The sequence below is a fragment of the Haplochromis burtoni genome, unplaced genomic scaffold (genome assembly GCF_018398535.1).
Source record: "Haplochromis burtoni strain Fernald_Lab_line unplaced genomic scaffold, NCSU_Asbu1 Contig_16, whole genome shotgun sequence".
NCBI lineage: Eukaryota > Metazoa > Chordata > Actinopteri > Cichliformes > Cichlidae > Haplochromis > Haplochromis burtoni.
The window spans coordinates 3,141,543-3,153,611 of NW_024582377.1; the positions used below are offsets into that span (position 1 = coordinate 3,141,543).

A 12,069-nucleotide genomic window follows, 5' to 3' on the forward strand; every position below is an offset into this window, starting at 1 on the left:
ATATCGTTATCGCCTGAAATGAAAAAAACATATCGTGATATGAAAAAATCTTATATCGCCCAGCTCTACTTCACACCAAACTTGGACAGCTGTTGGTTTGGTTATTCAGAAATAGAAGAAATATAAAATAACTATCAATCGCCCTGAGTCTGGAACTCCTACAGAAAATCTGTGGAGGAAGCTGAAGCATTAAGACAAATTACTTATTCCACTGAATGACATGCAAATCATTCTTTAATTCATAACTTTATTAAATTCATTCATTCCATTCATTCACTTCCGCTTCTCCTTTTCAGGGTCGCGGGGGCGCTGGAGCCTATCCCAGCTGTCATAGGGCGAGAGGCGGGGTCCACCCTGGACAGGTCGCCAGTCTGTCGCAGGGCCAACACACAGGGACAGACAACCATTCACACTCACATTCACTCCTAGTGACAATTTGGATTATCCACTTAACCTGTCCCCACAAGTTTATTAAATGTGGTTTCTTTTCTGGAATTCTGGTTGATATACTGTTTCTCAACATTTAAATGAAACTACTAGAAAAATTGAGAGAAATTATAGATTTCTTTGGAAGCGAGCAAACTTACAAATTCAGCTGGGGATCAAATAATTATTTCCCCACTGCATTCATTTCAGAGGGTGACATTTTTACAGGTGTGTGAGCCTGCAGCAGGTATTCCCCACTGACCAGTCTTACCACTCGCCCATTCTGACCAGCAACCCTCCAATATGGGCTGGGATACTTTATATTAGTAAAGACAAATTTGCACTTAGTAATTATTAGTGGATACTGAGCTAAATGCGGCCTGGCATTTACACTAGTTGCTGTGTGTTGTCTTTGCAGGTACCTTGTTGTGCCCTTTGTGTCTCTGTGCCTTCCGGCTAAAACCGCTTGAACTGCCTGAACTCAACAACCATTTGCTCCAGCCACTGTCTATTGATGAGCCCATCTGTTCAAAGACATATTGATTTCAGAGCCTCAGCCGAGACATATTCAACCCATTCAACCTCCATTTCCCCTTTAATGGCGCTTCCTCCAGTGACATTTCAGCGCAGGCAAGAATGATGAATAGGTAGACAATATCGAAAACAGATAAACGTGAGAGGAGAGAACGCACTCGAGGGACACGGTTCAAATTGCCAATCCAAGAAGTCTAAAAAGTCTCTGGAGTATTTGCTACACGGGTACGTAAAGTGAGACGGGTTACAATATAAATGTTTGCGATAAGTAAATCCAATAGGTGTATGTACACGAGAATTCATCTCAAAAATAAGGTCAATTTGATCTTTGAATTTAGTGTTTATAGGGTTTTTTTATTGATTAAAGGAGGAAAAGAGGTCAAAATACTTCTCTACTCTCAGCCAGCTGGAGGCATCTTTAGAGTCTCAGTCTGACTGACAGTCTGCTCAGGCTCGAGCAGGCAACATTTATTTATTCCTTTTTTAACTAATTGTAAAGTAGGAACCAAAATCTGCATCTTAACTGACCTAAGTGTCATTTCCTGTCATTTCCTGTCATTCCTGTTTTATCAGTTTTGAACATTTGTTTTAGATGCTTATTTAATGCATCGTAATGTAACATCATATCAGCAGCATATCACCGTGGGCAGCACGGTGTGTTGTAGTTGACCTTATACCAAATGTTTCCAAAGCACTTCACTCAACAATCTCTCTCTCTCTCTCTCTCTCACACACACACACACACACACACACACACACACACACACACACACACACACACACACACACACACTGCTGCTTTGTCTGCAGTAGCTGTGTTGCTTGCTGCCTGCTCTGCCAGTAGATCTCTCCATGTGTGTGATTGGCAGGATGCTGCCAATGCAACCCCATTCATGCGAACGCACTCACAGCTCGACTGGGAGACCCTGGGTTGACTTATTGACTTGATTACCACCTTCCTGTGTCTGCTTAGCCTGACTGCCAGTGTCGGTGCAAGTGAAGCCAGATAACAGAAAAATATTCAGAGTATGTTGAACTTGATTCACAGTACAGAGCCCAGGACAAGATGTGTGTTTATGTTTGCCAGCTAGATACAAATGAGACTTGAGCAGCTAAATTTGGTTGTTTAAAATCTATGGCTCAAACTGTCATCTGGCTGATAGTGAGTCAGTGTGGCTGACAAAACGAATTTGATTGGCTATGTGGAAACAAGTTTGCCTTCTACAGAGATGAGGGACGAACAGAAGGCCAAACAAATTAGCGATAAGGAGACGATGTTTTGATGCCAGACTGAAATGTAAATCGGTGAATAATTCCTTTCCCAAAAGGAGAAGAGAGAGAGGCAAGCTAACTCCAGTGTTATTTTAAGCCTTTTAAAGGTGCCGATGCAAGAAGGATGGTCAACCATGTTCATTTGAGCTTTGATCTAGCGTTTAATATTTTGGAGCTCCCTTTTTCTCCGCCGCGGCTCACAATTTCCTGCTAACACCGCCCACAGCAGCAGTGGAACCAATGGTCTTGACTCGTGTCATTCTGCTGCACAGACAAGATCCACTCCTGACATCTCCATTTATCTCTGAAGTAAAGCCATTAAATATGTGCCTTAACAAGTAAAGATTTATGGAAATTCTCACATCCTTAACCACATGGTATTAAAGGATGAACAGACCAAATCATGCAGAGAGCTTATGAGAATAAATCAATCGTGATCGCTTTCAGTCTCCTTCCAGAAATGTTCGTATCAGATCAGCTGTTTGCATCATGCTATAGCGTCTCTCACAGCATACAGCTGCTATGATTAGAAGAAGATGCTGTGACAAATGAGAGCTTATTCTATGCGGAGGGTAGCACAAAACAAATGATGCTGCACTGAGCATTCATCTGAATCCCCCGAAGACAAGACAAATGTTAATCTGACGCTAATCCAACATTGGAGACGCTCTAGTTCTCCAGCAAAAATCAAGTTATATAACAAGTAATTCTTTATGGAAAACCTTATTGGGAAGTCTATATGAAACCCAGTCAGGTACTTTGTACCGATTGGGTTTCAATCAGACGGAAATACTAGATTAAAGAAACCAGTTGTACCATCGTTTCAAAGAAAATTATTTAGGTGTGTAATAAACTATGACTTCTAAAGACAAATTTCACAGGTGACGTGTCGTAAAAATCAAACCAGAGATCAATGAGGGTAGAAAAGAAGAGCAAATGATGCACTGCAGTGTGCAAAGGGATGAGAGGGGAATGGCATGAGCAGTGAACATACCCACTGATCCAGGCTGCGTGTCTATCACGTGAAAGATGGATTATACACAGAAAATAGAAGATAAAGATGGTAGAATTATATATCATAGAAATGTAAAAGAGCAGGAAACACACTTGCAGCACAGGAAAGGTTGAATGAGTGCAGATTACTGCAAAATTTGAAACGTGTTCAGTTCTCCCTACTACACAATCCTCTTTACTTTCACTATGTGGGTACAGGACTGCGCAAAAGTCTTTAGCAGCCCTTCATTTCTTTATGTTTCGCTAGGTAAACAGGAACTAGGTGCTCTGATTTATTGAAACGTGCAAATATTCAAGGAAATACAGAATATATATGGCAAAAATAGAATTTGTACAACTCTATTTTTAAACTTGAAAGTCAATACTTTAATATGACCACCTTTTTTCTTCTCTCTGTCATTTCTTTAAGTAGTCTTCAGGAATTGTTCATGCTTCTTGAATGAAATTCAAAGCTCTTTTTTGGATGTTGGCTGCCTTTTGTTTTGTTTTCTGTCAACATGATCCCACACTGCCTCAGTAATGTTGAGGTCCCAGCTCTGGGGAAGCCAGTCCATGACTGAGAGTGTTACACTGTCTGTTTTTCTATCCAGTTATCCTTTTCCTGCTTTGGCAGTCTGCTTGGGATCGCTGTCATGCTGGAGAATGAAGCCATTGCCAATCAGATGTTTTCAACATGGTACTGCACAGTGGATCAAATCTGATACTCCTTTGCTGCATTCATAATTCTATCAATTTTGACCACACCACCAGCTGAAATGCCAGAGCCTCCGCCATGTTGGTCGTATACACTCTGTGTTGCTTGCCTCTACTAACCTCCTCTTCTGTATGTAATGAAGAAAATTTGAATCAAAAGTTTAAAATATAGATTCATCACTGATTCGCTATTCATCGCTGTTCTATCCAATATAACTTAAGCCTTTTCCCCCAATCCGCCCTTTTCGTAATGGCGACTTGACAGCTGGGATTTGGCAAACAGAAATAAAAATGACAAAAAAATCTCGCTTGGAAGCAAAATCTACAGAAACTAGGAGCAGCTCGAGACTTTTGTACAACGCTGTAAATACAATCCAAATCTACTGTCGACTGATTTTGCATGCAGGCTTTTAATTGCTATTGTACAAAAGGAAATCACGTTGTTTTCTTAAGTGTTAATCAAATGGGCAAAGGTAAACATAACGCATGAAACCTGCAGTAATTTTCCAACATTCAATGGATACATCCACATCAGCATCATGGGTGCCCAGACCTCTTTGTAGCCAGGGTGCCCAGGCTACTGAAACGGGCCTATTTTGCCCATTAACCTCCTAACAGTTAAGAAAATTCAACTTAGCTGACTACTTTTTTTACAGCCGCCTCCTCTGGATATCAGAGCACAGTGAGACATACATTAAATGACTCGGGGATGGTTTATGAAGAATCAAAGAGCTTTTGTGTCTGTCTTCACTCACCCCTTCGCTGTTCTGTCCGCTCTTAGCCAGCATCTCCTGCAGGGCTCGCACTGACAGGGACTGTTCCAGCACAAAGGTGCAGATGCAAAGGTCTGGGGGAACATACTGTAACCAAATAAAAGCATCTCTGGTTAAAAACAGTCACAGATGAAATATCTCATTTTTCTAGGCAACATTTTATGAACATTTAGCATTTTTTTTTCTTTTGAAAAAATAGACATTATATTTATATTTTATTAGTAAATTAAAATGCAAAATTACGGGTTCTGTACAGGATATATCATCTTTACTGGTAGGTAGTATTTTAGAAAGGCTCAATTATGGGGAAAAAATCAATAATTCAAATTTGTGGATATGTTCTTCTCACATGCATTTTTTTAAAAATATCAAACTATTAATTCATGTTTAGTAAATGACAGCAAAGAAAAAAGATCAAACTAAGTACTCTTCAGTACAGTGTGTTCTCCACCGTGCTCCAAAAGATCCCATCTACAGTGACTCAGCCTTCACCAAAGTGCTAATAATGAAAAGATCACCACTGCAGTTATTCTGCTGTCCATCAAAACTGATTCTGATTTAGTGCTTCAGGAATTTGCTCCATAAGCAAAACATCTTCATACAGCCCGGAAAAAAAGGAAAACAGCTCCCTGAATCTACAGGGATACTCTGATTAGATGCCCACTCATAAAATCTCTGCTGACTGCTGCATTTTTACCCCCACTTGAACCGAGTTCGTCTTAATTGAGTGGGCGATATTCATTAAAAGGTACTTTAAATTCAGATTAAGCGCTTTCGGGTCAGTCTGCGCTCAGATAAGCCAGGTCTTGGAAAGAGCACCATTAAAAAAATAGGGAAGATGCCAAATCGCTGAACCAAGGCAGTACTGGAAAAGACAGACGATTCAGAGAAAGGACACGGAAAGCGCCGATGGAGATATTGCAGGGCATAAACACGAGATAAATGACACCAACTCTGGCCTCCTTCCCGAGTATCTCAACTGGTCCCAAAGTGGTTCGTTCACACAGGTAAATCTAACCTCATTGAAAAACTTCCCACAACCCAGTGTTATGCTAAAGTACTCAGAAGGCAAATTGAATCTTAACAATGGCCACTACTGTGTTGAATAGAAAGGCTCCAAGTCAGGGGGAAAAACAGCCGTGACTTTTTATAGAAACACGAGCCAGCGTGTTGGAATTCAAAAATAGTTTTTACGGATACACTTCCACTGACACGCTTGCTGAATTTAGACATCACTGATTTGCTACTTGTCGAGAGATGGTGAGAATTTAGTTTAATTCGAAGAGTCTTAAAAACTCACTTGCTTTCCAGAAGGAAAAAGAACCACACACACAAATGCACTGAAAGAACCAGATTGAGAAAGTGCATAGCTCGATACTTGATGACATGCTCATTAAAGGTAAAGGGATATAGTTTATATCTCTATCTTAACTAAAGGCGCAGATTACTTCTTGCGTGTGAAAGGTTTGTGGTGATGAGCCCACAGTGAACTGGCAGCTAACTCAGAAACTGCAGTTTCCATCAGCCTTTACAGTAGTTTATATGAACTTTATAGACAACTTTACAATGACTGATCTGCAACAAAATCTCTTGTGAAATCCCAAGTCATGGGTTCTGGGTCTGTCGGAGCTTCTTTCAGCACACAACACTCGCAAAACAGCGTTTTAATCACAAGATTTTGACTTCCTGTTTAAATACAAGCTAAGACGAATGTCTCTTGGCTAGTTTCACATGATCGATAGATCTCAATAGTACTGACTAATAAATGATGTGAAAATGCAAATAAAAAATACACTTATATCTTCATTCTTTCATTTCACTTTAAAAGCTTTAAAAGAAAAGTCTCTGATTCTGTGTGCAGTGTAAAGGTATGACACGAAGTCTGGGCTGGTGAAACGTCTTTCCTATCTGTTGAGAAGCCGTCCAGCCCTCCTCAAACCTCTCTAGGTGACAACACATGGACCTTTGCCCTCGCCTGGACTAAAACAGGAGGTGGGGAGGGACAGCCTCGAGAAACAGGGGAAGTAAAAATCAAAGTGACCTGGAGGGGATGGCGACTATAAAGCCCCGTCAAGGAGATAGTTTTAAGGCAGCTTGGCTGACCAATTGTGTGATGAGAGAGCAAGTGTTTTGCGATCGTGGGCGAGGATCGATCGCGTCTTTATTTCTGTCTCCAGACAGAAAGGTCAAACAGGGTTAAAGCTGACTGTCCTGAGGATGTGGCTTCATCCGCTTCCATTGTTCTTTAGTTTAATTGGGGGCGGCGCTAAAGCTTTTGGCTGGTAATGAAAAGGAATTTAGAAAAATGAGCTGGTTCCAAACAACAAAGACAAGCATCAAAGCTATAATGGTATGCGGGCACAACTCCATAATATTGAATCTCTGACAAGTGAAAGCTGCTGGTCGTATATCACACCAACGGCTTCTCACGAGCTGATTGATGTTGCCACTTACAACGTGCACGCTTTAAATCAGCCTCGTTGCATCATTTTGGTTCTGTCCCCCATTACTAGACTAGTTCACCGAGGAAACGAAGCTTCCTATTCAGTCATCCACCTCTAAATGGACATCCTGGGCTTTTTTCACAGCTATGTTGCTGATCCCAAAGGTGGGGTGATGCCTTTTCAGAAAAAAACTACAGGGAATGAAGACAAAGTGCCTGATACGGAGAACATCCATCACACCTGTCAGGTATAATTACCATCCAAAATAGAGTAAAGGCCTAACCTTCCCCATGAAACACAGATATACTCTTTGTGTGAGCTATGATAGTAAATGTCAGTATTTTGCCAAGTAAAAAACAACTCTTTTCCCTCTTTCTCTGAAAAGTATTTCTGCGTTTCTTACATGGTCACCCACGCTACTCATGCACATAGTGTCTTGAGTGAAATTAGTCAATATTAATGGATTATTATTAAGAGACAATCAATCCAGATGAAGCCTAAGGCCCGTCAACTGTAGCTACAGGGAAACATCAATGCCAGATTAGCAGCAAAGCATCGGCAGCCATGAAAAGGCGAGAAAGAATACAGATCCCTCCAGCCGATCAATCTTTATAAATAATCGCTTAACAGGGGGATCACTTAAAAGAAAAAAAGAAGAGAATGTGTGCCATATGGATTAATTACACAAAAAGGCATTATGATGGTACCCCCACTGACAGCAAAGCAAAAGAAATTGCATTTAACTCATTAAAACTTTACACTCATTCAAACAAACTGCAAACAGGCTGCTCTGCTACAGTAAAGCAGCGGGCAATTACAGCTAACAACAGTGCAGCTTATGAAACAATCCATCAATCACGTCCAGGGGCGTAATTTCAGGGAATTATCATCTGACGGTGGGACCTGCGGAGATGCGACGCCGTCCCTGATCCCTTGAAAGAAAAGCTCATCAAGGAGGCTGCGGTGGATGTGAGCTGCTGTGCTGCTTTTTTTTCTGTGCGTGTCTGCTTGGCTTCTCTGATGGTTTGCTCAACCCAAACACGAACGGACTAAGTGGATGTTTGGTTTCCATGGAGGTTTTTTTATAGATGAACGCTTCTGAAAACTGCTTCATGTCACATTGGTCCATTTTTTTTTATTTGCATCTTAACACACACAAGTGTGTGAACATAAAGATATAGAAACATCTCACACTGATGACATGCATTGTTGTGCTGCCAGTTCAAATCTGAGAGAATAAAACGGTGCAACAGTAGAGCCAGTGTTGCCTACCTTTGCCTCAGATGTGGGCTCCAGGTAACACAGTCGATTGCCGAGCCCCTCGGCAGCCAAGCAGAACTTGCGATTCTCCTTCTGGATGCAAGCCACACACTGGAGCACCACTTCATCATCCTGTCAAAACAAAACAGACTTCAGTTTGTGTCTGCGCATGCAAGCTTAGACGCTGTCAGTGTGTGTGCATGTGTGTGTCATCCTGGGAGAAACCCAGTTCATCCACACACATGCCCATCCTTGTGCATTGATCGGAGGAAACTCTCAAACCACCATGGCCTGAGAAGTGCTCCTTCTTCTCCCCTGAACCTCGACACCAACCACAGTTTAGATCATACAGCTGTTCATCAGAATAAGAGAAGCAAATTAGAAGTGCAAGCAAAAGCGAGCCTAACCTTAAACCTTTGAAGCTTTGCTTAAGTTACAGTGATGATCATCTTTTGACAATTAACCAATATTCAAAGGTCTATAATGACTTTTTCAGATTTGCAGCTGTAGTTCAGACAGTAGAGCAGGTTATTTACTAATCAGAAGGTTGGTGGTTCGATCCCTGGCTGCTTCAGTGTACGTGCCAAAGTATCCTTGGGTAAGATACTCAACCCCAGGTTGTGCTCAATGGAGTGTGAATGTTAGATGGAAAGCACTTAGATGTAGAAAAAACTGCTTGTATGGGTGAATGAGCCATTAATGAGCGCTTGAGTAGACAAACGTTATATAAGGACCAGTCCATTTATCGTTGGTTTATTGTTGTTTGAATGGCCACACGGTGGTTACTGTCACAGAACTAATGCCGTGCTCTTTCTTTGCATAACTTGTGCACTGCCATAGCAATGATTGTTCTGTTATTATGGCGTCTGTAATTTTTAACATCACATTGGGTTCAAATCTGCCAGCTGCCTAACGCGGGGATTTACAAAAATGTTCATTATTTTTTCTTTTCCTCATATAAAAATGGATGGAATAAAATGTCCTTGCATCTAGAATGAATGTCAGGTGAATTATTAAAATTTCTGTTAAAAGATAAGTAAATTATGTTGCATTCAAAGATAAAATTGGACGTTCTTAGACCTTTTTTCCAAATTATCCATGGCTGATCCCTTCGAGTCAACCCAATCTTCTTTAGGCTATTTACGCTGTTTATATGGTGCAAATGAGGTTAAGGCTATTTGCTGGAGCATTTCACCCTATAAACAGAAATAATGGCTGAAACAAGTGAATGCATTTATAAAAGCGAGGTAGTGCACCGCTTTGATGTTGCATTAGTAAATATGTTTAAGACTGTGTGCAGATACTGTATATTTAAACAGTGTGTGTGTGTGTGTGTGTGTGTGTGTGTGTGTGTGTGTGTGTGTGTGTGCAAAATGAAAGTTTTGTGGATATAAATTAGATAAAATTAAAAGACTACAATGCTATTGTAAGGTGCTGCAGAAAGGCCACAAATGGCTCATTTTAGATCGTCTGTAGGTGGTTGCTAGGCAACATATTGTAATCAATCGTCCATAATCAAAGTTTTATGGTTAAAAATTAGAATAAATTGCTGTAATTGTGAAAGGAAAATTATACAATGCTTTTATAAGGTGTCATTTTAGCTAATTGGTTGGTGGTTGCTAGGCATCATGATGACGTCATAATATCTGGCATAGATGAAAACCTTCAGGGAACTAAGATGTAGCTGCATGACTGTGCAGGAGAAATTCGGAGGAAAACAAGAGATTTTACATATTCATAGTAGGATGAAAATAAAGCCATAATAAATAAGACTCATTTCATGATTTAAATTAATCGCATCTACAAAAGCTGGCTCATTGTTTTTGTGTGTTATGCGAGTAAAGGCAAATGCAGTTGATGACGACAGACGTCACCAAAAACATAAATTCTTTTGGGAGCACAAGAGCCGAAAAACAAACATCCAATGCCACTGCTGTGTAAATGGGCTTATGGTGTTTATAGTGTTGGCCCTGTAAACGCTGAATTGGGCATAGTTACTCTTCACGACAGCAGAGCAAGCAGAAATTTGCTGATATTGGCTGCTATGGGATGGGGGGGGTTGGAAGCTGCTGCACAATTGCCAGCTGCATTATTTAATGTGAGAGGGATTGTGCTGAGAGCAGAGTGCAGCAGCAGTAGTAGTAGTAACAGTAAAGCACTCCATTACAGTGCAGCACAATGCACAGCAGCGAGAGATAAAGAGGACTAGCATCTGCACGTCACCGGGTGCAAGTCCGTGTTTGTGTGCGTAGAAAGCACTGCATGGAAATCAATATGACAAGCCTCGAGGCCCCTTTACAACGCACGCGTTACACATTCATGTTCGAGTTGCTCGTGTGTGCTTCTGTCGGTGTAGATATTTTCCTTTTAGTGAAAAAAGAAAAAGCAATGTGTGCGTGCATTTGTGTTTGTGGGTGTGTGGGTGTCCTTAATGATATTACCACTATTATGTGTCATCTGATGGCTACCAACAGCAGCAAAGCTTATGTGGTTTGCGGATGTCTTCCTCCCCTTACAAACAGCCTTGTAGCTTCGCATTAAATTAGGTTAAGGTTAAATGTGGGTATGAAATTTAACAGTTGGGAATGACAATTAACATTATTAACAACATTATTAATGGCACTATCATTATCAATGGAAGCAGTATACTGGAATTTAACTGGAAGTGTGAAAACGTGCTTTAGCACTACTAGCACAATGCTAGCATGCAGCATTAATTACGATGCGATACCAGTAAAAATGAAACCTTCAATATTGACTTTTTATTTATTTGGACGAGCATCGTACGGAGCTAGGAAGAGACAAGTTCGGACATTTCTGGCTTAATGAAATGGACTAAAACACCAGTCAGGCATAACATTACATGTACTGACAGGCAAAGTGATTAGCTCTTCATCATGGCACCTGTTAGTGAGAGAGAGATATTAGGGAGCAAGTGAACCTTTTGTCCTTGAAGTTGATGTGTTAGAAGCAGGGAAAATGGGCAAGTGTATGGATTTGAGTGAGTTTGACTGGGACCAAATTGTGATGCCTTGACGACTGGGTCAGAGCACCTGCAAAACTGCAGCTCTGGTGGGGTGTCCCCGGTTTGCAGTGGTCAGTATCTAACATAAGTTGTTCAAGGAAGGAATAGTGATTAAGCATTGATAGGGTGGACTGGTCTGAAGAATCGCATGCCTGGCTGGGTGCATCGCTCGTCTGGCACCAGGATGCATTGTAGGAAGAAGGCAAGCCAGAAGAGGGAATGTGATGTTTTGGGCAAACCTTGGATCCTGTCATCTATGTGGATCTTACTCTGCAGGTGGCCATAATGTTATGTCTGATTAGTTTATACATATGTATGACTTTTTTTAGTCTTGCTGACCACTCAGTGTGTAAGATACTAGAGGGGTGCAGCACAACAAATCTATTTAACCACCTTGAGCACAGAAATCCAGAAGTTTGTGCAACAGCTTATGTGATCTATAAAAAACCCCACAGCAAATAAACTAAGCGGTTGCACTTGAGCTTGACATCTGTGGAGAACTACTTTAGAAAGAGCTTCTGACACTTTTTTCCCCCTCACAAATTTTATAGAGCTTTCATCCATGTGTCATACTCTAGCTTTTCAAAACAGATGGGACTTTCTCATTGAGTTCACAGGAAACTGATGA

At 41.0% G+C, this 12,069-nt stretch overlaps 1 protein-coding gene across 1 annotated transcript in view; it reads right to left on the reverse strand.

The window, feature by feature from the left end:
• The window catches only part of LOC102312465 (ryanodine receptor 3), a 128,671-nt gene that overhangs the window by 98,946 nt on the left and 17,656 nt on the right, over positions 1-12,069 (reverse strand). Inside the window, exons 2-3 of the mRNA XM_042218258.1 lie at positions 8,429-8,548; positions 4,695-4,799 (exon numbers count right to left, since the gene is read on the reverse strand). Coding sequence (XP_042074192.1) covers positions 4,695-4,799; positions 8,429-8,548 — 225 coding nt within the window. The remainder of the gene's footprint in view (positions 1-4,694; positions 4,800-8,428; positions 8,549-12,069) is intronic.